The sequence below is a fragment of the Plecotus auritus genome, assembly GCF_963455305.1.
Source record: "Plecotus auritus genome assembly, chromosome: 4".
NCBI classification, from domain to species: Eukaryota; Metazoa; Chordata; class Mammalia; order Chiroptera; family Vespertilionidae; genus Plecotus; species Plecotus auritus.
In genome coordinates this window covers 192,006,613-192,032,769 of record NC_137775.1, presented here as the reverse complement: position 1 = coordinate 192,032,769, position 26,157 = coordinate 192,006,613, and the positions used below count along the sequence as shown (strand labels likewise).

At 65.8% G+C, this 26,157-nt stretch overlaps 1 protein-coding gene across 9 annotated transcripts in view; it reads right to left on the bottom strand.

The window, feature by feature from the left end:
- TNS3 (tensin 3) overlaps positions 1-26,157 on the bottom strand; it is a 127,636-nt gene that overhangs the window by 65,941 nt on the left and 35,538 nt on the right. For 8 of the 9 annotated variants that reach the window (XM_080666954.1, XM_080666957.1, XM_080666952.1 and 5 more), the window contains 2 exons: positions 3,917-3,969; positions 1,913-2,081 (listed from right to left, as the gene is read on the bottom strand). In XM_080666954.1, the coding sequence (XP_080523080.1) occupies positions 1,913-2,062 (150 nt within the window). In that variant the 5' untranslated portion in view covers positions 2,063-2,081; positions 3,917-3,969. The remainder of the gene's footprint in view (positions 1-1,912; positions 2,082-3,916; positions 3,970-26,157) is intronic. The other variant, XM_080666955.1, reaches the window with a different exon arrangement.

The following is a 26,157-nucleotide window of genomic DNA, read 5'->3' as shown; positions in this document are numbered from 1 at the left end:
GGGGCCACGCGGAGGGGCTGTCCTGCCCTGGCTGGAGGACCCACCGCGTCACGCTGCATCACGGAGAAGCGGGCGGGGACCAGCCTCACCACCCCCTCCCTCTCCCCTCCCCTTCCTCTCCTCCCCTCCCCCCCTCCCCTTTAGGAGGACAGCAGAGCTGCAGGGGCCGGGGTGCAAGGAGCCGGGGAGCTGCGCGGAGGGGCTGACGCCGGCGTGGGGCTGCCCGGGGCCAGGCGCGGGCCTCGGGGGTGCCTATACTGGACCGGCTGCTCCTCGGGCCCTGGACGTCCCCCCTGGCCGGCCGAGGCATGGTCTGTGGGTCCTGAGGCTGCTTGTCCCCGTCCAGCCAGAGGACTCCACCCAGGTGTCCCCAGGAGAGCGAGGGCAGCGGGTGTCACTCAGGCTGTGACACCCACGTGTCTCCTCAGAGCTCAGAAAGGTCCTGTCCCCAAAGGCAGGCCCCACCCCAGCCACTCTGCGGGGAGGGGTGCCTGGACCCAGCAAGGCCGCTCCCAGCGTGAAGGTGATCCCTCCAGGCCCCAGACGTCCCGTGCGGCGGGGACTCGGAGCCTGGAGCTGGGAGAGCAGGGAGCGAGGCACTGAGGGCGGCCACCATCCCAGGGCGACAGCTCTCCCTGCCGTGGCCGGGACAGCGTGGCCGGGGGACAGTGTGGCCGGGGGACAGGGTGGTGGGGACAGCGTGGCCGGGGGACAGCGTGGCCGGGGGACAGCGTGGCCGGGGGACCAGGGACAGCAGTGGGTCGGGATGGGGGTAGGGCCTCCCCCCTGCAGCACTGACTGCGGAATGGGGCCTCCCCAGCTGGGCTCAGCCCTCCCAGGAGGCTGATAAGCACCAGAGACAGTAAATGCTCGGTGTCATCAGGGCGGAGACCGAGGCTGCGATAAGGGAGCCTGGGGGCAAGGAGGGGACTCCACTCAGCGGAGACCACGTGGGACGGGAGCGGCAGGCCGCACGGGGCGTGTGAACACGGAGGGCAGGGCACACGGGGCGTGTGAACACGGAGGGCAGGGCACACGGGGCGTGTGAACACGGAGGGCAGGGCACACGGGGCGTGTGAACACGGAGGGCAGGGCACACGGGGCGTGTGAACACGGAGGGCAGGGCACACGGGGCGTGTGAACACGGAGGGCAGGGCACACGGGGCGTGTGAACACGGAGGGCAGGGCACACGGGGCGTGGGACACGAGGGAGCCTCCGCCGCCCCAGCCCTGCCCTGACGCCCTCCTCACCCTCTCGGTGCGTTTCAGGGGGACGGAACCTCTCCCCACAGCAGGCTGCCCGCTCAGGGAGCCCCACCCATTCCATGTCCACCCTCCGAGGGGCGGCAGGACAAACGGCGCTGCCCACACACCCGGCACCTCCTGTAACCGGCTCTGGTCCCATGACCTGCGGCCGCCTGCACCCATCACAGCGCTCGGTCCCCACGTCTCAGCCAGCGCAGTGCCTTCTGGTCCCCCGTCCCCCCCCCACCCCCCCCCCACCCCCCCCGCTCAGCGCCCCGCCCCCCCGCTCAGCGCCCCGCCCCCACGCTCAGTGTCCCCGTCCCCCCGCTCAGCGTCCCCCGTCCCCACGCTCAGCATCCCCCGTGCCCCTGCTCAGCATCCCCCATCCCCACGCTCAGCATCCCCCGTGCCCCTGCTCAGCATCCCCCATCCCCCCGCTCAGTGTCCCGTCCCCGTCCCCACGCTCAGCGTCCCCTGCCCCCCGTCCCCCGCTCAGCGTCCCGTCCCCGTCCCCCGCTCAGCGCCCCATCCCAGTCCCCCCGCTCAGCGTCCCCCGTCCCCCCGCTCAGCGTCCCGTCCCCGTCCCCCGCTCAGCGTCCCGTCCCCGTCCCCCGCTCAGTGTCCCCCATCCTCCCGCTCAGCGCCCCGTCCCCTGCCCCCCGCTCACCAGGTAGTTGTCGCCGTGCTTGGACCTCAGCATGCGCGTCACCTCCTGCAGGCTGTGCAGGTAGGACTCCTCGGAGCAGCCGGCGGGGAAGCACACGGCGATGATGCGCTCGGTGATGTAGGTGAGGTCCAGCTCGCGCCCGTCCTCCATGGTGGGGCTCAGCGCCGGCCTAGGGGAGAGGCGGGAGGGACGGGGTGAGGGACCCCCGACAGGACTCGGGGACCTGCTGAGTCTGCTTCCTGGGTGTGGGCTCGTCACAGACACGCAGACGGTACGGGCGTCCTGTCTGTGCTCAGGGCCTGGGGCCCTGCAGGGGGCCTCGCGGGCGGCGGGGCGGAGAGAGCCTGGCCTGCGGGACCCACCCGCCCCGTCCCCGTCCCCGTCCCCGTCCCCGTCCCCGACCCCGCTGGCAGCTCAGCACTTGGCAGCTGAGCAGTGAATGGCAGGTGTGGGTGCAGAGGCCCCGCTGGGAGCCTGCAGCCTGGTCCGCAGGTGGCACCTGGGGCAGGGGGAGGGGCACAGGCCAGGGAGGGGGAGGAAGCTCGGCGGCAATGGAGGGGCTGGAAGGGCCTGGCACTGGGAGGAGGGTGGCTGGAGCCGTCCCGTGGGCGGGGGGGGGGGGAGGGGGGAAGGGGAGGGACTCTGTGAGGAGAGGGGATGCCCCCACCCCAGGTGTAAGGAGGGGCGTGGGGGAGGGAGCCGGGAGGAGCCAGCCAGCAGAGGGGGAGCTGCTGGGGCGAGGGCTGGCTGTGCAGGGGCGGGAGGGGAGGGGCGTGGGACCAGACCTCCCCTCCCTGTGCTGGGGGGACCGAGCTGGGCACCCCCGGTCTGCAGGGGCGTGTGGGATGGAGAGAGAATGTCCAGGGGAGAGGTGCGAGGTCACCCGCACGGGGGCAGCCGCAGTGAAGCCACAGAGGATGTGGGCGTCGGGGCAGGTGAGTCCAGCTCGGCCAAGGCCGCTGCCCCCAGCTGTGGGGTCAAGGCCGCTGCCCCCAGCTGTGGGGTCAAGGCCGCTGCCCCCAGCTGTGCGGTCAAGGCCGCTGCCCCCAGCTGTGCGGTCAAGGCCGCTGCCCCCAGCTGTGGGGTCAAGGCCGCTGCCCCCAGCTGTGCGGTCAAGGCCGCTGCCCCCAGCTGTGCGGTCAAGGCCGCTGCCCCCAGCTGTGGGGTCAAGGCCGCTGCCCCCAGCTGTGCGGTCAAGGCCGCTGCCCCCAGCTGTGGGGTCAAGGCCGCTGCCACCGGCTGTGGGGTCAAGGCCACTGCCTCCAGCTGTGGGCTTTGTGGCGATTGTTGGTCTATATACTGCCCTGGTTACCTGAGTGTCTCTCTTCATTTTGGAAAAATTCAAAAACACACAACATGGCTTCCTAGCCCGGCAAGCACCACCCTCTGGCTCAGAAATGAACTCACGCCAGCCCCCCACCCTGCTGCCTCCCACACCGAGGCTTGCGGGATCCCGGGTAGCGTAGCGTTTCCTGCGCAAACACGTTCGTCTGTATTTGGGGAGGATAAAGGCACCTTTAGAAATACCTGCACCCCACGGCCGCCCCTCCGAGCAGCACCAGCACCCGTCACCCGGCCCCGTCAGCCCGGCTTCTGACCCTGACCACTGACCATCACCAAGGGTCTCCCTCCGCCTCACACACAGACCCAGGGCAGGAGTCTGCCTGCTTTTAGGGGCCAAGGCCAAGGCCAACGTCTGTGAACGCGTGAGGTAAGGAAAGGCCGTGCACCCTCCAGAACCAAGTCTGGGACCCCCAACCACGCTCACAGCCACGAGTCCGATTATTTACGGAAAGGCAGGCACGTGCCCAGGACCTGGGCTCTAAGGGCGCGAGACCGCATCAGACACGCAGACGCAACGGGGTACACGTGTCCCCTGTGAGCATGTGTTTTAAAAAGGAAAGAGACCCAGGTGACTGCAGTGCCGACGGGCCCCCGGCCCAGGCCTGCCTGTGCGGTCTGGCCGAGGACGGGGACGCCGGCGAGGGCGTGGCGGACACTCACCTGGACGGTCTGTGGCAGCGGGGAGACACGGACGGCGAGGCGGGCCCCGGAGCCTGCGGAGGAGAAGACACGGTCACCCCGAGGCCTCCGGGCCTGCCGTCCACGTCGCAGACCCCAAGGAGGGAGCTGGCGGCGGCTCCTCCTCAGTGGATCGTAAATGGACAGTCACACGGGCTATGGCTCATCTCGTCACCTGGGAGGATGTCCGGTCTATCAGGTGATCTGGGCCCCGGGACAAGAGTCACAACTCCATGGCCGGCAGCGGGCGGGCTCCCCAGAGGGGGCGGGGCCCCGGCATGTGGGAAAGCTCGTCTCCGCAGACAGGAGGCGCTCTCGGCACAGAGCCACCACCATTCCCCGGCCAGCTGTGCTGAGGCACCTACTTCCTTCTCAAGGCCTGTCCACGGGAAGGAAGCCTCGGGTCTGCGGCTGCCCCTGCGTGCGTGCACGTGTGTGTCATACGCCAAGGCCCTGTGTGTGTGTGTGTGTGCACGTGTGTGTCATACGCCAAGGCCCTGTGTGTGTGCGTGCACGTGTGTGTCATACGCCAAGGCCCTGTGTGTGCGTGCACGTGTGTGTCATACGCCAAGGCCCTGTGTGTGTGTGCGTGCACGTGTGTGTCATACGCCAAGGGGACACTGAACCAGGGGTCCTCAGACTTTTTAAACAGGGGGCCAGTTCACTGTCCCTCAGACCGTTGGAGGGCCGGACTATAGTTTAAAAAAAAAACAACTATGAACAAATTCCTATGCACACTGCGGGCCCGGGACGAGTTGGCTGCTAAGCAGGACAGTCAGCGGCCCCCGGCGGGCCGGATCAATGTCCTCGGCGGGCCACATGTGGCCCGCGGGCCGTAGTTTGAGGATGCCTGCGGACTGAACTATTGCCCCTGCGTGCATGCACGTGTGTGTCATACACCAAGGGGACACTGAACTATTGCCCCTGTGTGTGCGTGCACGTGTGTGTCATACGCCAAGGGGACACTGAACTATTGCCCCTGTGTGTGCGTGCACGTGTGTGTCATACGCCAAGGGGACACTGAACTATTGCCCCTGTGTGCATGCACATGTGTGTCATATGCCAAGGGGACACTGAACTACTGCCCTTGTGTGTGTGTGCACGTGTGTGTCATACGCCCGTGTGTGCGTGCACGTGTGTGTCATACGCCAAGGGGACACTGAACTGTTGCCCCTGTGTGTGCATGCACGTGTGTGTCATACGCCAAGGGGACACTGAACTACTGCCCCTGTGTGCGTGTGCACGTGTGTGTCATACGCCAAGGGGACACGAACTGTTGCCCCTGTGTGTGCGTGCACGTGTGTGTCATACGCCAAGGGGACACTGAACTACTGCAGGACGTATTCCCACGGGGACACCGAGGCTCGGAGAGGTGCGGTGCTGCCAAGGAGGCAGAAACGGGGATGCCCCCCCAGTTCTCCCGAAAGCCCTTCCCGGCCTGGGCCCCTTTCTCTCCTGCCTCCGGGGGAGCCCCCACCCTCGGCACCGCGTCCCCGGGACCCTGCTCTGTGGACCAGCCCAGCGGGCGCACAGCTGATGGGTGACGCGGGTCCTGCGAGCAGGGTGGACGGAGCCCCCTCTCAGACAGGCCGACACCCCTCCCCTGAGGTCCCCTCGGCTCACGTGGCTCCCACAGGAGGGACGGGATGAAGGCAAGGCCACTTCAGGGTCTACCAGACACACACTTCTTTGAAATCTCCACAAGGCAACTCCTAAGCCAGCCCCAACCACAGAGGCGTGATCCTGGCCCCCGCACGGAGGCAGGACCGGAGGGCGCCCTCCCCGCCCCCCACGGCCCCGCTCGTCCACACGGGCCAGGGGTCTTCCCCGGCTGACGCATTTCCTCGCCGTCTGGCCTGTGAGGAGGGGTCTGGGCACTGGCCAAGGTGACCACACAGGACGTGTTCTCCGCGGGCCAGACAGACGGGGCCCGGGGCTCTGATGACAGAGGCCCTCGCTGTGGCCACAGGGCCACGCCCAGGCGGTGCCGTCGCCCGGGGCTGCACGCTGGCCCGAGGCCCTGCCCTCACGCTTGGACGGCTCAGGCTAGACAACTCCCAACAGGGAGAGGTTTGCCTGGGAGAGCAAGAACGACCCCAGTGAGCGTGCAGTGCAGCGCGCTCAGGTCGGCCCGCCAGCGAGACAGCACCCAGAGGCCTGGCGCGTGCGACTCGGCAGCTCAGGAACGTGTCCGCGGAAGTGCCGGGGCCGGCGGCATCTGCACGGACGGGCTCCCCGCACGGCGAGAGCCGGTAACAGCAAGCACGGCGGCCCGGTGAGCCACATGCAGGGTCACGCCAGGGTCACCCAGGGGGCGGGCGCGCGGGCAGGGGACGCTAGGCCACAGCGCCACTCCCCGCGGCACCGGGAAGGGTCCGTGACTCACACGCACGCCCGGGTGACATCTGGGCAGGCTGCATCGGCCCTCAGTTTGTTTCTGGAACGCTCGATCGCATTTTTCCTGTACGTGCAGGTGTGCAGCGTGGATCTGAGCCCATGTGGCCGTTTCTCAGCAGCGGACAGTGACCCTGGAGGTCTGAGCCACACAAACCACTCCCTCCACAGAGGCAGAGCCCAGAGGGGCTTCCCAGGCGCTACCCACGGGGCGGGCGGGGCCGGACGCCTTTTCTTGGTCCTGGTGCCCCCTTAGACTGTCTGGCCCAAACCCAGACTCAGTCCCTCTGCACCCTGAGACCCCGCCTCTGCAGAGCAGGGCCCACAGGAGCAAATGCCTCTTCCCGCCCACGTGACCTGCTCTCACGTGACCTCTGGGAACCGAGCGATGGGAGAGGAACTGTGAACGGAGGAGGAAGTGCCGCATGAGGGTCACTCAGGGGCAGCGTCCCATGTCAGGGGGCAGGCGGGTGCTTCCTGAACACACACGTGTGCACATATATGCACATGCACACACATACATAGATGCGCACACACGCACATTCATGCACACGCACAGCGGGCCTGCCCTGGGTGTGCGTCCTGCAGGCAGAAGGGCCGGGAGAGCACATTCACAGGCAGCAAGTGACACCTGTGTGGGGTCGATGCTACAGCAGCGTCCCTCGTCCACGGCGATGGGTGAGGGGCGGGACCTGGCCTGGCCCGTGAGCCCCGGGTGAGCCGGCCCCTGCCCCATAGCCACCCTCACTCTCCGTCCCTGCCCCTCAGTCCCCCCAACACGGCCCACTCCCTCCTGCCCAGGGCCTCTGCACATGCCATGTGGGGCTGGCATGCCCCTACTCTCCTGGGCAAACTGCACCTGGTTGACTAACGCCTGACCCTCAGCCTCTCAGCTCAGACAGCCTCCCCCCAGCAACGGGACCCTGATCCCCATTCACATGTCCCGCTGCCACGGTCTTCACAACAGACCTCACCTGCACAGGAACGCCTCTGGTGTGGACTCCTGTCCGCGCTCTACGTCCCCACGAAGCCACCCCCCTGCCCGTCCGCCAGCAGCGGCAGCGGAGCAGCGGCCCACAGACCCGGGTCAGCAGGAGGAGGGAGGCGCGATCCCCGCCGATGCCCGCGCCGATGCCCGTGCCGGAGGGAGGGTCTGGTCGTGTAAGAGGCACAGGGTGCTGTCCATACATTTCAGCGGTAAATCCTCGTTCGCCTTCCTTTTAGGGACAGAAAGTCCCCGAGTGGCTGACGAGACATCTCACAGAAGCAGAGATGGGCGGGGCATGTTTAGGAAGAACGGTCCCTGGCACAGCCTCCTGCTGTGCGTCAGTGACAGAGAAATCGGGGAACACGCCCCGCCCCCCGCCCCGCCCCCCGCCCCGGCCTGGCTCCCCGCAGTGACCCCTGGACTTTGCTCGCTGACTGGGGGGCTGAGCAGCTGTGCCAGCTGGGGTCCTGGTTCCCCACGTTCCCACTGATGCTGTTTCCTGGAGTCCCCGCCTCCCAAGACAGGCCCCTGGGGCCAGGCAGCCCTGGGCACCCGGTCGACCTCTGCCAGGAGCCGCCTCACCTGGCTGACTAACTCCTGACCCGCAGCCTCTCCGGCCAGCCCCTCCTGCTCACCTGGGGAAGGGCAGCACGCGGTCCCCGGGCCGGAGAGGCGCAAGGCCGGCCCCTGCCACCCGCCTGCCCGCGCCCTCTCTGGCGTCTGGATGAGAAGCAACAAAAGATCTCTGGCGGGTGCGTCCCTGGGAACCGGGGCGAGGACCGGGGACGTGGCGAGAACGCCCGCATTCCGGAGCCACAGCCGCGTGTCCCTCTCAGCGCACACGGGCCCCGAAGGCCGCTGTGAGAACCGCTCCGCGGAAAGGAACACAGGGGACGTTGCGCAACGTAACCGGAGCCGGGGCCGGGCTGACGAGGAAGCAGGCTGCCTGGGGCCCGGCCAGCCGGCCGATCAGCAGAAACCCCCGCACACGGTCATGTCCCCGGGGGAACGGATGTGAGCCCTTTCTCAAAGGCCACGATCAGCGACACAGCTGGAGGCGGCGTTCCTTCATTCCTCGCTTACTCCCGCACTCGCCCGCGGGTGGGTGGGTGGGCGGGCGGGCGGTGTCCCAGCAAGCACACTGCCTGGGGCAATCCCAGCACCGGAGCGAGGCCACCCCACCCCTCCCCTCTCCAAGCTGTCTGACCCTGGGGGTGCACCTGGCCTCCCTGTGACTCAGTCTCCTCACCTGGGACGTGGGCTGAGCCAGGGTTCAACGAGGAAGCCCGTGTGCAGCCGAGAGCGGCATCAGGCCAGGCCTGACGCTGAGTAAATGCCAGCCGTGAATCGAAGGCTTGTTCTCAGGTGCGCGGCGGGGACGGGCCTGCACTCCGACTCCCCGCGTCCCCGCTGGACGCGTGAGCAGCCGGGAGGGCCCGTCCCACCGCCAGCGCGAGGAGACAGATGGGGCGCAGCTTCCCAGAGGCCGAGGCCAGCCGCACCCCCCGCCCCCCCCCCCCAACAGAACACAGGACAGCGTCGCTATCAGGACTGGCCCTCGGCCTCGCCCACGGGAGCAGGGACCGGAGAACTAAGTGCTGGCGGCTGAGGCAGAGGCTGAGGCTGAGGCTGAGGCTGAGGCAGAGGCTGAGGCTGAGGCTGAGGCTGAGGCAGAGGCTGAGGCTGAGGCTGAGGCTGAGGCTGATGTTAGAACCTGGAGGACACCCTCCCGCCCAGCTCGCCCAGGAGCCGAGGTCCTATCTGTGCCCATCTGCCACCGAACCCGGGAGGGACGCCGAGCCCTACGGGAGGAGGAGGCTGTGACGCTGGACACGCAGGAGGGAGGGGCGGTCCCCAGAGCTTCCCACAGTCAAGCCCGACCCCCTGGATGCGGGCACAGGTCAGGGCCGCTCTGCAGAGTGAGGGCAGGGGCGGGGCGGCCGCAGATCCAGAGCCAAGTGCACGTGTGCCCGCAGCTCGGCCAGAGCCTCCGGTCCCGCCGGCGTCCAGCGCCCCCGCCCCGGCTGCCCTGACGTGGCCTCACAGCCGGCCAGCAGGTCGGAGCCGCCCGCAGGGAGGTCGCAGGTGGTCATGCGCCGGCCCCCAGAGCAGCAGGCAGGGCCGGTCCCGGGCGGGGAGGGGACCAGGACACGGAACACGGGACACGGGAAGGGCTGCAGGGAGCTGGGTCCTCCCAATGGCAGCCACCCTCCCCGAGAAGCAGAAGGGGGCGCACGGGGTCCCCCAGGACAGACACCTCCTGCGGCTCCGGGGAGGCAGGCGCCAGCCTCCCTCTGTCCTTCCTCCCGACAGGAAACCAGGAACCAACACGGGGAGGAGGGGGCGGGGCGCCCACCCCGGCTCACCCCACCCCCGCTCCCAGGCTCTTGGGGATGACAGCGGCCGCCCAGGCCCCCTGAGCGAGGCTGTGCGGCTCGGTCACTGACCCTCGGAGGTGAACTGAGAAAGGACAGCAGCACCAGCCTGTCCCCCAATCGCCCCCCGATGCCCCATCCCTCTCCCGGGCCCTTCTGAGGGGCGCGAGGTCATCACCCTCAGCCCGCACAGGACAGTCGCTCCCCGAGCCATGCTGTCTGCCTCTGGGCCAGGGCTGTGCCAGCACCTACACCGCCGGCCCCGTCGCAGCGGCCCCCTCGGGACCCGAGTCTCCCAGGTGCGGCTGGCCGAGGGCAGAGCAGCACGTTGCTTCATTGGAGAAAACTCGGGAGGCAGAGACACACACAGAGGAGACGGACAGCAGAGACACACAGAGAGAGACGGACAGCAGAGACACACGCAGAGGAGACGGACAGCAGAGACACACACAGAGGAGACGGACAGCAGAGACACACACAGAGAGACGGACAGCAGAGACACACACAGAGAGACGGACAGCAGAGACACACGCAGAGGAGACGGACAGCAGAGACACACACAGAGGAGACGGACAGCAGAGACACACACAGAGGAGACGGACAGCAGAGACACACGCAGAGGAGACGGACAGCAGAGACACACGCAGAGGAGACGGACAGCAGACACACACAGAGAGACGGACAGCAGAGACACACACAGAGACGGACAGCAGAGACACACACAGAGACGGACAGCAGAGACACACACAGAGAGACGGACAGCAGACACACACAGAGAGACGGACAGCAGAGACACACGCAGAGGAGACGGACAGCAGAGACACACGCAGAGGAGACGGACAGCAGAGACACACACAGAGGAGACGGACAGCAGAGACACACACAGAGAGACGGACAGCAGAGACACACACAGAGGAGATGGACAGCAGAGACACATGCAGAGAGACGGACAGCAGAGACACATGCAGAGAGACGGACAGCAGAGACACACGGAGAGACGGACAGCAGAGACACACGCAGAGGAGACGGAGAGCAGAGACACACGCAGAGGAGACGGACAGCAGAGACACACAGAGAGACGGACAGCAGAGACACATGCAGAGAGACGGACAGCAGAGACACACAGAGAGACGGCCGGACGCGCCCGCCCACACCCGCCCACTCCTCCCCCAGCCACGCGGGGGCCTCCAGACCCGGCACACTCACTCCGCAGGCTGCCCTGGGGGCCCCGCCTGGGGGAACGGGACTCCCCTGTCCCTGGCGTGCTGGTCCGGCATCCCCATGACTGCCTCGGGTGAGCACCGACTCCGCACGGGACCCTCTTGGCCCCTCCCCCACCCCCACCCCCACCCCCGTCTCCCAGGAGAAGGGCCTGCCGCTTCGGAGCGCAAGTCCCCCACCCCCCCATCCTCTCCCAGGGAGAGCGTGAGCCCCTTTCCAAGAAGGCGGCAGCCGGGCAATGATTCCTCCCGCCACGGACTTTCTATCTCTTTCTTCCTCTCCCAAATCAACAAAACGCACATGAACAGTCATTTAAAAAGAAGACACTGCCCAGGCAGGCAGGGAGGAGCTAGGTGTGTGTGTAACTGTGACCCCAGGTCCCAAAGACGGGCAGGGAGGGGCCGCGCCTCCGTCGCCTCTGCACCCGCCCGCCCGGACTGTGCTGGCGCCATGACAGACAGACAGACAGACAGACAGACAGACAGAATGTGTCCCAGAGAGTGAATTCCAAGACAGGAGGAACCCCCCCAGCCCACACGTGCTCCCACGGCCCAGCTCTCCCTCCTGCAGGAAGTGGGGGTGGCTGTGCCCCCAGGAGGCAGCCAGGAGGCGGGCAGGCGGGCCCCCCGGTGGGGCATCGGCCGTCCTTCCCGACAGGACACCTGCCCTCTGTGCGTCAGGTCAGTTTCAGTTCCTCTAAGCGATCGAGGACGCCTCTGAACCACAGGGGACAGCCGGCTCGGCACAGGCCTGGCGGTGCCGTCTGCAGACCAGGCCTCCGGGAGGAAGCGGGCTCACCGGACAGTGAACCCCGACGGCGTTTCCCAGCGTGTTCTCTGCGTACAGACCCCCCACTGTGGCTGTGGAAGCCCGTTTCCCACATTTGGGAAACTTGCAATGAGAGACACACAGAGAGAGAGAGACAGAAATGCAGAGAGACTCACAGAGTCTAGACCAGGGGTGGGCAAACTTTTTGACTCGAGGGCCACAATGGGTTCTTACACTGGACCGGAGGGCCGGAACAAAAGCATGGATGGAGTGTTTGTGTGAACTAATATAAATTCAAAGTAAACATCATTACATAAAAGGGTATGGTCTTTTTTTTTATTATTTCAATAGTTTTATTCATTTCAAACATTTTAACAAGAAGAATGTAAACACTAATTATTATAATTTGAAACTTCAAAAAATGGAGGAATCATAGCACAATAACATACCTTATATTGAAGATGGCAAAGGCAAAATAAAATTGCCTAACAAAGGAAAGGTACAAAAGCCTTCCAAATTACACTTAAATATAATAAAATAATTTAAAACTAAAACAAATAGAAAAGAACAAAATGTGTAAACAGTAAATTAAACATTTTCTTTAGTGCAACTTCCAAATTATGCCCGGGACGTCGATGTAGATGGCAATGTAGACTGGGTTGAAAGGTTTTTGGTCTTTAAAACATCCACTTCAGTGGGAACAGTGTTGTTGGTCTCCTTTTTAGCTAATGCTCTAATACTGTGCTCTCCAGGGGGGTGTCTCCCTACATCACCACGATGATGTGTCTCCGCATTCCCAGGGTGATGTCGGGGACGCGTCCGCGGGCATTCCAAGGAGCCTCTGGAAGATGGAGATGTTGTTCCTTCTACTGAATGAAGAAGGAGCTCAGAAGAAGGAGCTGCGGCTGTGTTTCCCGACGTTGCCATGTTAACACTGCTGCTGGTGAAGGGGCGGAGGGGAGAGCAAGAGAACCCTCCGCTCTTTCGGCTCCGCGGGCCGTAGTTTGCCCACGGCTGGTCTAGACTCTAGAGAAACAGAGAAATAGGGAAACAGAGAGAAAGAGAAACAGAGACAGACAGAAGGAGACAGACAGAAGGAAACAGACAGACAGACAGAGAGACAGACAGCAGCCGGCTGCAGCCGGACGCCCGCTGACGGAGGGTGGAGGCCCCTGGCAGCCTGCCCCCCCACCACTGCCCCAGGCGCTCACTCCTTCTCGCCCTCAGTTCTCACCAAGTGACAAGGTCTCAGCACAACCGCCTGCCAGGCCCTCCCTGATAGTCAGCCCCTTGGCCCAGGAGCCACCCCTGCCACCAGCCTGCTCGCCGGCCCCAGGCCCAGGGCCTCGCCTCCTCCTTCCCCGGGTCTGCCCAGCTGCTCACCCCGGGGTGGGGGTGGGGGGCGGGCGCCGGGCTCCTGCCAGGGTCGAGGAAACACTGCGCAGACCCAAGAGGGCTGGAAGGGAAGAGCCGTTGTTGCCGCGAGCACAGACCGGACCCTGGAGCCTGGGGCGCACGCCCCGAGCCCTGGACGAGATGGCGGGGGGCAGCGGACCGGAGGGTGGACGTGCGCAGGTGATCCGTGAGCCTCCTGGCGCTTTCCTAGCAGCTCCAGGAAGCCCAGGCGGGAATTCTAAGGGCTCACTTGGGGGTGCGCTGCTCCAAACTAGGACAGGGGAACCCCAACCCCGCCTGAACTCCCAGACAGACTGGGGCGCCTCAGAGGCAGAAGGTGACCGGTCCGTTTCAGACACAAACGTTACAGTTTACGGAGAAGGAAACGTGGTTAGGAGACTGCAAGTTGACGGCTATTTCGGTTCAAGAACCAGCTACAAGTTCGATCCTTCCTACGTGTCAGGATCCTGTGCCCGCGGGGGCCCCTCCTCATCGCGGGGGTCCCCTCCTCACCGTGCGGTCCCCTCCTCACTGCGGGGGTCCCTCCTCACTGCGGGGGTCCCCTCCTCATCGCGGGGGCCCCTCCTCATCGCGGGGTCCCCTCCTCACCACGGGGTCCCCTCCTCACCACGGGGTCCCCTCCTCACCGCGGGGTCCCCTCCTCATCGCGGGGTCCCCTCCTCATCGCGGGGTCCCCTCCTCATCGCGGGGTCCCCTCCTCATCGCGGGGGCCCCTCCTCACCACTGTCACCACAGGAGGAGCGTAACGGTCACAGCCGCACGCACAGCCACTCTGCCCAGAGCGACGCTGAGCCGCCTGCCCCCGCTCTCAGGGCTCCCAGCACCCACAGCCGGGACCCCTCCCCTCCCCAACTTTGCCGAAAGGGAGCTGAGGCACAGGCCTGGTGTGGGGAGGCCCGGCAGCCAAAGCCGTGCAGCTGGCGAGCGCAGAGCTGGGACTCGGGCCCACCTTGTGCCCAGGAGTCAGGACCGGGCAGCCTCGGCCACGACCCTCCCAGCTGGGGCTCTTCCTCGCTGCCCCCGCCCTCAGGGAGAGGCTGTGGGAGAGTGGGCTGGGCCTGTCCCCTGTGACGGGCAAGTCAAGGAAAGGACAGATCTTAGGTGGGAACAATGGGGCCGTCTGAAGACCCCTAATCAACACCTAATCAATCAACACCTAATGAGTCCCTAACCAATTCTTAATCAATCCCTAACCAACACCTAATCAACCCCTAGTGAACACCTAATGAATCCCTAACCAACACATAATCAATCCCTAATCAACACCTAATCAATCAATCCCTAACCAATACCTAATCAATTCTTTTTTTTCCTAATCAATTCTTCATCAATCCCTAACCAACACCTAATCAATCAATCCCTAACCAACACCTAATCAACCCCTAATGCACACCTAGTGAATCCCTAGTCAATCAACTCCTAATCAATCCCTAACCAATCCCTAACCAACACATAATCCCTAATCAACACCTAATCGCTATCTAATCAACACCTGATCAATCCCCAATCTATCCCTAATCAACTGCTAATTAATCCACAATCAACCAACACATAATGAACCCCTAACCAATCAATCCTTAATCAATCCCTACTGAACACCTAATCAATCCCTAACCAATACTTAATCAATCCCTAATCAACATCTAATGAACCCCAATGAATCCCTCATTAATCAACACCTAACCAATCCCTAGTCAACACCTAACCACCCCTAATCAATCAACACCTCATCAACTGCAGCCGTCCCGTTCCGACCAGTCCCTGGGACCAGGACAGCATCCGCACTAGAGACGGGCCGTTCTCCCCAGTTAAAGCACCAACAAAAAGCACAAAACCCACAAAACGACGCCCAACTGCAGCCCCCCAAGACCCTGGTCCCCGCCAGCCTGCGAGCTGCACCGGCTGCAGAGCGCCCGCCGCCTGCCCAGCCGTGGCCGGTGCCCGGTGGCGCCCGTGCAGGAGGGCGCACGTGGGTACCACGATGCACTGTGGCGGCCGGCACACCCGCCAACACAAACCCACACTCACAAGGCTCGGCTGGGACCTGACCGGCACGGATCTGCGCACCCTCCGATGCCGGGTTCGCCCGGGGAAATCTGGGAGACGTCGCAGTTCTGGCGTCCCCACATCCGTCTGTCCCAACAGCATCGCGGGAGAACGCCCCCCCCCCCCCCACGCCTCTCGGGGTCACACTGCTGAGCAGAACTGTCTCCGCGTGGAGGAGCCGGAGGGGGGTGCCGTGACACGGCCGTCTAACCACAGGACGGGGAGCTCACCGCCTCACACACATCCACCCCCGCCTCGCTCCTGCGGCGTGGACGTTGTGACATGAACCTTTAACACCTGCCCTCACGGGCGGCGCGCCTGGGCCCAGAGCGGCCAGTCACATCCCAGTTCGCCGCCCCAGGACGGGGGAGGGTTCCCAGGCGAGCAGGCGCACCGGCCGGTGTGCCACTCGCTCTGTGGCTGTTTATGGAGCAAATGTCGCCATGCCAGAAAACGTGTCCATCGGTGTCCTGTGCTGATGGACGAACCTAGCGGGTGTGGGGTCTTCCCGGAATCGCCGGCCTGGAGGCCGCACCCAGGCCCCGGAGCCGAGGAATGCGTGGGCCTCGGCCGGCCCGCTCCGGCTCGGGCTGCTTCCCCACAGCCCGGTGACCTGAGTCGGGGCCCAGATCCAGTCGCAGAGTTCCCGTCACACGCCGCCTCCGGTTCACGCCCGGACGGTCTTCCTCCTCCTCCTCCTGCCACGTCTCGCAAACCATGGGCTCCTCGCCCAGCAGGTTCCCCTCTGGGGCCGGCGGAGCCCCCGGGTCAGGTCAGGTCCCTGGCCTGCGTCTCCCGTCAGCTGTGGGTGGGCCTGGGCTTGGGTGACGACGGGCTGTGGGCACGGGCCCGGCCGAGGGCAGCCCCTGCCCGAGAGGCCCGTGGCCCTGCCCGAGGCCCGTGACCCTGCCCGAGAGGCCCGTGACCCTGCCCGAGGCCCGTGACCCTGCCCGAGGCCCGTGACCCTGCCCGCTTCCTTCTGCGGCCAGGAAGGGGACGGCAGGGCCCGGCCGAGGGGATCTGAAACTTGGCGTGGCCCCGCGCTGCCCCCTCCGCATTTGTCACAGGACCTCCCGTCACAGAAAAGCGGCGCATCCGTGTTTAACCCGAGGACGTGCAGCCCGGGAAGGCTCTGAACCCTCCACGGCTTCCCTATTCGCCAGCTCTCAGACGAGCCGCCAGCACCGCCCACGGCGACGGAGGGAGCGGGCGGCTGTTTGGCTTTTTTCTTTTTTCATCTTCTTTCTTAAATATCTCTTGACTGATTTCAGAGAGGAAGAGAGAGACAGAAACATCCACGATGAGAGAGAGCCAGCCATCGGCTGCCTCCTGCACGCCCCCTACTGGGGACGGAGCCCGCCACCCGGGCCTGTGCCCTTGACCAGAATCGGACCCGGGACCCTTCAGTCCGCAGACGGGCGCTCTGTCCCCTGAGCCACACCGGCCAGGGCGGGCTGTTCGTCAAGTACTTTTGAAAGTCTATTGTTTAGACCAGAAAAGGACGCCCCAAGTCACAAAGCTGAGGGGGTGCGGCTGCAGGTTCAGGCCATGTCAACACCGAGGCTGGACCCCCACCCAGGGCCTGGGTGCCCCGAGGGGCTGGTGGAGACGCCCGCTGGCCGCCATGCACGGGGCCGGAACCACACCTTTGTGCCCAGGGGAGTCTCTGAATGGGACACAGTCTCATGAGGACGGGCTTCTTGTTTTGACGGAGCTGCTTGCTCACCCCCTGGGGAGGGGACGCGCTGTGATAGCCCCGTTATAATAGCCGAGGAGGATGGGGGAGACGAAGGACAGCCGCTGCCCCAGCTGCTGGGCGTCCTGTTTGCAGAGGGGCCGCTGCTCATCGGCAGAGACTTGTATTTTGGTGGGGGGACAGGCTGCTGTGTGCGTTTTTAACCAGGGCCCCTCTGGCAGGTAAAAGGCCCCCCTAGTTGAACGCTGCGCGGATCCGAGGCCTGGCCTCACCCTGCACTGCCGCGCTGCCTCTGACTCGGACGGAGCAGAGCAGGCGACTGGCCGTGAGCACCTGCGGCCGGAGGTTAACCATTAGCCAGGCTCTGCGCTGCCCGGGCACCAGCCGACACCCAGTGCCCCTCCCCCCCCCCCCAGGCGACTGGCCGCCACCAAACCGGCCGTGAAGAGGCGGCGGGCGCGGGGGGGCTGGGCCGGCAAGGTGGCGGCTTCGCTCCATCTGCGAGGTGCCCCCTCAGGGGATCAGACACGAGGGAGCGGCCAGGAGTGCCGTGAAGGGAGCCCAATGTGCCCGTCTTCCAACCGCCGCCTTTCCCAGAAGTCCCGGCGCCTCTTCCCCGCCCGCGCGGACAAAAGCCCAAGCCGGCGGTTCCCGGCGGGAGGGGCGGGGATAGAGGCAGCCTGTGCGCCGAGAGGTGCCAGCTTCCTGGAAACCCGGGCCCTTTGGGGACAAGGTCAGGCCCTTCCCGCAGCGGGAACCAGGAGCCATCGCCCGGAAAGGCCTGGGCCAGGGGTGGGCAAACTTTTTGACTCGAGGGCCACAATGGGTTCTTAAACTGGACCGGAGGGCCGGAACAAAAGCATGGATGGAGTGTTTGTGTGAACTAATATAAATTCAAAGTAAAGGAGCGGAGGGGAGAGCAAGAGAACCGGATAGAACAGCCGGATCCGGCCCGCGGGCCGTAGTTTGCCCACGGCTGGCCTGGGCTCTGGTGGGGTCCCGCCGTCCTGCTCACTCCCGGAGGGGGTGGGGGGGGGGGGTCCCTGACTTCTCGCCAGCACCTTGGGCTCAGAGGCGGGCTCTCCTGTAGGGGCCGCACCATGGCTCCGGCCTCACGCCTGCCCCCCTTCCTACATGTGACCGTCACCGTGTCCCCGCCTCCTGAACCTCAGTGCTCACCATCCTCACCGCCTCCCCAGTGTCCCCCATGGCCTCCTGCGCATGCAGGCACACACATGCACGGGCTATGCATGTATCTACGCACAACACTGTGCATACGTGTACGCATACCACGCCCACCCACGATGCGTGCATGTACGTACCATGGGCACATGCACGCACACATGATGTGTGTACACATGCACACCGCGTGCATGCATGTACGTGTGCACACCATCAGGGCGCACACAAAGGTGCAGCTGCCGGAGCTGAGTGGGGCCCTCGCCCTGGGGTGTCACCTGAGCCCTGGTGTCACCTTTCACAGAAGCCGCCCTCGCCCTCCCTTGAATGAAACAACAGGAGTGCAGCCTCCAGTTCAGGAAACACCGACTCGGTTTCAGAGGGATTCTCCTCCGTGAGGAACCACAGGCCCAGGAAGACGCCGTGCCGCCGCCCGGTGAGGGCCTGCACCTGCACCCTGGGATGGGTGGCGCCGCCCTGCCCACCCCACATGTTGGGGCCACGGCCTCCTCCAAGGACCAGCCACCTGGAAACACAGGACTTAGCCAAGAGGGTTCTCTCCCCCAGATGGCCCCCTACTGTTCTCCCCCAGACGGCTCTTCCCCAGACGGCTCTCCCCCCAGACGGCCCCCCTACTGTCCTCCCCCAGACGGCTCTCCCCCAAGATGCTCTCCCCCCCCCGACGGCCCCCCTGCTGTTCTCCCCCAGACCGCTCTCCCCCAAGACAGCTCTCCCCTGCTGTTCTCCCCCAGACGGCCCCCCTACTGTTCTCCCCTAGACGGCCCCCCTACTGTTCTCCCCCAGACGGCTTCCCCCCAGACGGCCCCCCTACTGTTCTCCCCTAGACGGCCCCCCTACTCTTCTCCCCACAGACGGCTCTCCCCACAAATGGCTCTCCCCCCCAGACAGCTCCCCCCTACTGTTCTCCCCCAGACGGCTCCCCTACTGTTCTCCCCCCAGTCGGCTCCCCCCCCCCCGGCTCTCCCCCCAGACGGCTCCCCCCGCCACGGCTCTCCCCCCAGACGGCTCCCCCCCACGGCTCCCCCCCCCCCGGCTCTCCCCCAGATGGCTCCCCCCCCACGGCTCTCCCCCCAGATGGCTCCCCCCCCCACCCCGGCTCTCCCCCCAGATGACTCTCCCCCCACAGCTCTCCCCCAGACGGCTCCCCCCCCACCCCGGCTCTCCCCCAGACGGCTCCCCCCCCCACGGCTCTCCCCCAGACGGCAGGAAGAGAAGAAAAGGCCGCGGAGGCTGTGGGGATGGAGCCCTTCGCTGCCTCCGACGCTGACCAGCGCAGACTTGCCGTCCACGTTCTCTGTGTGGACCAGAGCTGAGGGCGCACCTGCGGCCTTGTTCCATCCTCACGCGGCTGGGAGGCCCGAGGACCGAGGTCCAGGTCGCGGCCTGGACGAGAGCGGACCCCACAGCAGCCCACGCGTGTCCTGCCGTCCCGCCTGTGCCTGTCCCCTGCGGGCACCCCCAGCGGCGCACACGTAGACGCACAGGGACAGCGGGGCACGCTGACTCGGTCACGGGAGCCGGACCACCGCCCTGATCTCTCACGATCGGTTACCGGGAGCACCGGCAGCTGCTGGGACCACGTTCCACCGGAGCCACGCCGTGCGACCAACAGGCCGCGGGCCGCCAGCTGTCCCGTCCTAACCGCGGCCTCCACGCCGCAGCCGCAGGAAGCCACACGCCCTGACGCGTCTGAGCCCCTCAACCAGCCACGGCTCCCCCTGGTCCTGGCTGGGGTTCAAGACCGAGCACGGCCATGTCACCCCCCACACCCGTGCCCACTTCACAAAGGCCTCCCGAGAGGGAACGCGGCCCCGAGGCCCCGAACACCAGCCCTGACAGGGGCACCCACACCCACTAATTCCTCTCAGGGCCTGTCCTCACAGGTGACCCTTGATTTAAAACGGGGCAGGCGAGACCCCAGACGCAGCGCACAAAGCCTTTTCTCCCCAAGTGGCTGCCAGCCCGCCCCGCTGCAGCCCCGGGCCCTGACCTTGGGGAGCCCCGCCCGGCTATGCCCCGCTCTTCCTGTCTCAGCTGGCTGAGCTGAGGTGACCTGGGCAGGAGTCTCACCGGGTCTGACATGAGTGCTCCGTGCCGGTCACGAAGGAAGGAACCGAATGGGAGCTCGGGGGGCCTGGCCCGGCCCCACCCAAACCCGTGAGTCCCAAGGTCACCTCTGGGGCATGGGTGTCATTCGTCCAAAATGCGGGCCCAGGTCCTGGAAGGTTCTGGGCGGACACAGGGCAGGAGAGGGAAAGGCTCGGTGCTTTCTGTCCTGGGGGAGGGGAGGCCTGGGACCAAGGCTCGAGGAGGGGAGGGGAAGGGAGGGGACGGCGGGGGCGGGGGCAGGAGGTGGCTGTCCACAGCGTAGCCAGGCAGCCAGGCCTGGGAGGGACCCACAGCGGCTGCAGGGAGAACCGGGCCACCAGGCTCGGCCACCAGAGACAGAGGCAGGGCGCAGGCAGACCCCACCTGGAACCTGTACCAGCTGCGGGCAGGTGCCGAGTCCCTGGGAAGTGGGGACACACCTGCCCGACGCCCTGGAGGGGCGCGGACACACCCACTTCCTTCCCACCCAGGTGCAGCAGGGAGGGTCCCCCAGGGACTCACTTTCCTCAGGGCCACTGTCCCCAAAGTGCGCGGGCTTTGCCGGCAGCGCCAGCCGGAGGCAAAGGCAACACCCCGTGGGCCCACGACAGCCAACCGCCTTTCCATCCAAAGCAGGGGTCCTCAGACTTTGTAAACAGGGGCCAGTTCCCTGTCCCTCAGACCGTGGGAGGGCCGGACTATAGTTTAAAAAAAAAACTATGAACAAATTCCTATGCGCACTGCGGGCCCGGGACGCGTCGGCTGCGAAGCAGGACAGGCAGCGGGCCCCGGAGGGCCGGATCCATGTCCTCGGCGGCCGCATGTGGCCCGCGGGCCGGAGTTGGAGGACGCCTGCGAGTTGAACGAAACCGTGGAGGCCCTTCTGGAGGAGGATACCTGCCGCTCACACACAGCGTTTCCTCTTCCATTGCCAAGAACCGGCACCCAGGTCTGCCCGTGGGAGCTGGGCCCACCCTTCCCACGGCGCCATGCGGAGAAGGAGGGGGCTCGGCGGGGTCACCAGGCTCCCACGGTCCCAGCCACACCCAGGCCTCCTTCCTCCCGAGCTATTTCCACGCGGGAACTGAGGCAGTCGCCTCGCTCCCAGCCACACCCAGGCCTCCTTCCTCCCAGGGCTATTTCCACGCAGGGACTGAGGCAGTCGCCTCGCTCCCAGCCAGAGCTGTGTGTGGGGACGGGGGATGCAGTCCCTCAGCCACCACGGTCCTCCCCCCGGAAAGACGCGAGGCCACCGCTAACCCAGGCCCAGGAGACACGGTTACAGGCTTTAACCGCCCTGGGGCTCGGCTTCCTTGTCTAAGAACTGGAGGGCCGGGAGCGCGTGGAGGGGACGGGAGGTGGAGGACGGGAGGTGGAGGGGCTGGGAGCGTGTGGAGGGGACAGGAGTGCGTGGAGGGGACGGGAGCACGTGGAGGGGCCGGGAGCACGTGGAGGGGACGGGAGGTGGAGGACGGGAGGTGGAGGGACGGGAGTGTGTGGAGGGGACGGGAGCGCGTGGAGGGGACGGGAGCACGTGGAGGGGCTGGGAGCACGTGGAGGGGACGGGCGGTGGAGGACGGGAGGTGGAGGGGACGGAAGGTGGAGGGATGGGAGCGCGTGGAGGGACGGGAGCACGTGGAGGGGCTGGGAGCACGTGGAGGAAACGGGAGCACGTGGAGGGGACGGGCGGTGGAGGACGGGAGGTGGAGGGGACGGGAGGTGGAGGGATGGGAGCGCGTGGAGGGATGGGAGCACGTGGAGGGGCTGGTGGAGGGGCTGGGAGCACGTGGAGGAAACGGGAGCACGTGGAGGGGACGGGAGGTGGAGGGACGGGAGTGTGTGGAGGGACGGGAGGTGGAGGGAATGGAAGTGTGTGAAGGAGAAGGTGCTCTGAGGGCAGCTGGCGCTGGGCTCGCCGCGTGCAGGGCGGCCAGAGGGCTGTTCCCGGCAGGAAGGGCGGTGAGGGGACGGCAGGACCCAGCGCCCAGGCGCAGCCCCCACACCCCCCCGCCGCCCGCCCTGTCCCGAGTTCGCTGCAGGCGCACAGCACGGAACCCGGTCTGAGGTCTGACTAACCGTCCAGTGGCTGCGGGGGAGGCAGGCGACCTCGGTCCCAGCCGCAGAGGCTATTTATAACTCGTTACCAAGTTCCTCCAGGAGCCGACGCGGCCCTTCCTTCTGGGACGCTTATTACTGGCCCGGATCTGACTCATGCCCTCGCCTGGGGCAGGGGCACTCTGCTGGCACCCGTCCTCTCACACATGCACATGCATGCACACACAAATGTATACACACATACACATACGCATGTGTGTGCACACATACACACATGCAGCAGCCCCTCCCCTCTCCAGAACCACCTTCTCTGCTGGTTTCACCTACCAACACACGCATGTGCGCACACATGCACACACACACGTGTGCGTGCACCTTCATGCACAGATATGTGTACACATGCACACACACAGAAGCCCCTCCACTCTGCAGAACCGCTGGCTTCCGCTCACTTCTCCCACTGGGAGGCCCGGCAAGCAGGACCCCGCCTTCCCCGGTGCCCTCAGCCCCACGGGGACGTAAGGCGGGCGAGAGCGTAAGTGAACCAATGACTGCGGCACAGAGAACACACACCCTGCAAAGCCAGTGGCTTTGGGGACACGGAGCCGGCAGCGGACACGGACAGCCGTTAACGGAGCCCTGAGGTTAATTCCACTCGGCCACGCGTGTCCTGTGGCCGCCAAAGGAATGGGGGTCTGCCCTGGAGAGAGCTGGCCTGGACGCAGGCCACACGGTCCTGTTCAGCCACAGGAGGAAACGAGCCGTCGGGCATAAAAAGAAATGCGGAAGCTCAGAGGCCCGTGACTCAGTGCGAGGGGCCATCTGACGGGGCCACGTGCCGTGTGGCTGCAGCTCCGGGGCGTCCGGGACCAGGGACGGGGCCGGAGGGGAGGAGGGGGACGGGTGAGCACGGCTCAGGGCGGTGAGCGTTCTGTGACATCCTCACGGTGGACACGTCATCACACGGTCGTCCAAACGCACAGAAGGCACAGCCCCTGGGCCGGCCCTGAAGCAACCAGGGCTCTGGATCACCATGTCGATAGCGTGCCCCACACCAGGGCCCTGGCCGGGGCTCCGTGGGCTAGAGCGCCCTCCCGATCCTCCAAGGTTGAGGGTTGGCTCCCGTCCGGCACACACTAGACTCACAGGGGTGGGCAAACTTGTTGACTCGAGGGCCACAATGGGTTCTTAAACTGGACCTGAGGGCCGGAACAAAAGCATGGATGGAGTGTTTGTGTGAACTAATATAAATTCAAAGTAAAGGAGCGGAGGGGAGAGCAAGAGAACCCTCCGCTCTTTCGGCTCCGCGGGCCGGATAGAACAGCCGAACGGGCCGTAGTTTGCCCACGGCTGCACTAGAGTCAACCAATGAAAGCACGTGTCAGCGGGACAGCAGATGGGCGTTTCTCCGTCCCCCTCCCTCTGAAATCAATCAGTGAATGAAAAGATCGTCTAGAAAGAAAAAAGAATGCACAACACCAAGACCGGCCTCCCCCTCACCCGTTCAGGGCGGCTGTCCTTGGGGCTGTGGGCGCTGGGCCTCTGTGACCTGCCCAGTTCTCCTGCACATCTAACTGCCCTAAACCAGCCGTGGGCAAACTACGGCCCGTGGGCTGGATCGTTCGGCCGTTCTATCCGGTTCTCTTGCTCTCCCCTCCGCTCCTTTACTTTGAATTTATATCAGTTCACACAAACACTCCATCCATGCTTTTGTTCCTGCCCTCCGGTCCAGTTTAAGAACCCATTGTGGCCCTGAGTCAAAAAGTTTGCCCACCCCTGCCAAAGCCTGTCAGTTATGTCTTCGGTTCGTGGTCGGGAAGGGTTTGTGGAGAGGACAGGCAGGAAGCGCTAGGAAATATCAGACGTGCGTATACAAACCACAGCCACTAGGGGTGCAATGTCATGGCCCCCCCCCCCCCCCCCCCCCGCCCTGCGGCCAGACGGGGTGTAATGACACCGCCCGCCCAGCCGGGTCCGAGTGTCCCCTGAGAGCGCTCCGTGGGCCCCGCACCGCTCGGTGCCCGGCACACACCAATCCCGCCCACGCAGAGCAGAGCCCCTCACGCCGACCTGGCCCACCCCTCACCGGCCCACGCGTCTCCTCCTGGAGAGGCACCGGCTCCTCGCGGTGATCAACAGCGACACGCACTCGCGGAGGGACGTCCACCACCACAAACTCCGGGGCCTGGGAGGGCCGGGTCCCCAGCTCAGCCACTACCACCCGCGCCCGCCGGCCTGCACAGGCGCGGAGACGCAGACACTATGTCGGGGAGACCTCTACTGGGCACCGCCTTGCCGTGAACATGCACACGAGCCCCTGGGAGAAGGGCCGTTGGGGGTGGGGGTGGAGGGTGGGAGGGGCAGCGCCAGCCAAGGGAGAGCCAGAGTGACAGCAGCAGCTGTGCACGCCGCATTGCTAGGCCGCCAGCACGCGGACACACGGCCGGCGTTCCCTCCCTCCACGCGGACACACGGCCGGCGTTCCCTCCACGCGGACACACGGCCGGCATTCCCTCCCTCCACGCGGACACACGGCCGGCGTTCCCTCCCTCCACGCGGACACACGGCCGGCGTTCCCTCCACGCCGCTCCACCCGGTCCCAGGACGGGGCCCACGTGAGAACAGCCAGGTTTCCGTGTCCTGACTCCGTCCTTCGAAGAAGGAGGAAGGCAGCCAACCAGTGTGACAGAGCCACGCAGGGGTCGGGACACACACACGCGTGTTGTCACCGGGCCACGGGCTGCAGGTCCTGGTACTCAGCGTCCCTCCGGCTGACCACAGGGGCTGAGCACCCAACTTCCGTGGAGGCCAAGCTGGCACCCACACAGGCCCAGCACCCCTGCCCGGCCGTGATCCTACCCCTGCCTGCGGCCCCACCCCTCGGGGGCCACCTCCGTAGCCTGGAGACTCCGTGTAACTCCCCGAGGCGGTGTCAGGGGTCAGGCGAGCTCAGGCACAGCCAGGTGCTCACCCTCGTCCTCCCTCTCCGAAGGCCCTCGGCCTCCTGCTCGCCGAGTGGACGTGAGAAAGACTGTCCTGGGCCATGTCCTGGGCCATTTCCTCCCGGCAGGGAGGACCGACGGACACGTCTTCAGCTCGCGGGTTCTGCAGCACCCATCCCCCTCCTGACGGAGCTGAAGACGCCACGCAGCCGCCACCACGTGCTCTGCCCGCCACCATCCAGCCCACGCGGCTGCCCCTCCCCGCACGCCGGGGAGACAGGCCAGGCCCCGCCCCCCTGGGCACACTCACAGACTCCCAGGTCACCGCCGTGCTGGCACTGTGTGCGGGTCACCTCAACCCCGCACCTCGTCCTGCGCCTGGGGCACCGCGTCCCACCGGCACCGGCCGCTCCAGGCAGATCCAGGAAGGAGAGGGGACTCCGCTGGGTCCAAACTCCACGCGCCTCCCCACAGGAGCGGCTCCCCGAGCAGCAGGAGCCCCGGGAGGGGGAGGAGAGGTGACGATGGGGCAGGCAGGGACTAGGGGAGGCCTGAGGCCCCAGAGGCCTGGTCCGAGACACTTTATGGCTTTCTCGTGGCTCCACGTGGGGCCCCGTCACCGTTACCACGGGCGACCGTAAACAAACAGGCTGCACCCAGCCGCACCTGCCGACGTGGCACCTGGAGCCGCTGGTATCAGCAGCCTGTCCCACAGCAGCAGGCGGCCAGGGGGACAGATGGACAGGTGGACAGGGGGACAGATGGACAGGTGGACGGGGGGCAGGGGGCATATGGCAGATGGCCAGGTGGACAGGGGGACAGGGGGGCAGGGGGCAGATGGCTAGGTGGACAGGTGGACGGGGGGGCAGGGGGCAGATGGCCAGGTGGACAGGCAGATAGGTGGACAGGGGGGCAGGGGGCAGATGGCCAGGCGGATAGGTGGACAGGGGGGCAGGGGGCAGATGGCCAGGCGGATAGGTGGACAGGGGGATAGATGGCCAGGTGAACAGGCAGATAGGCGGACAGGGGGACAG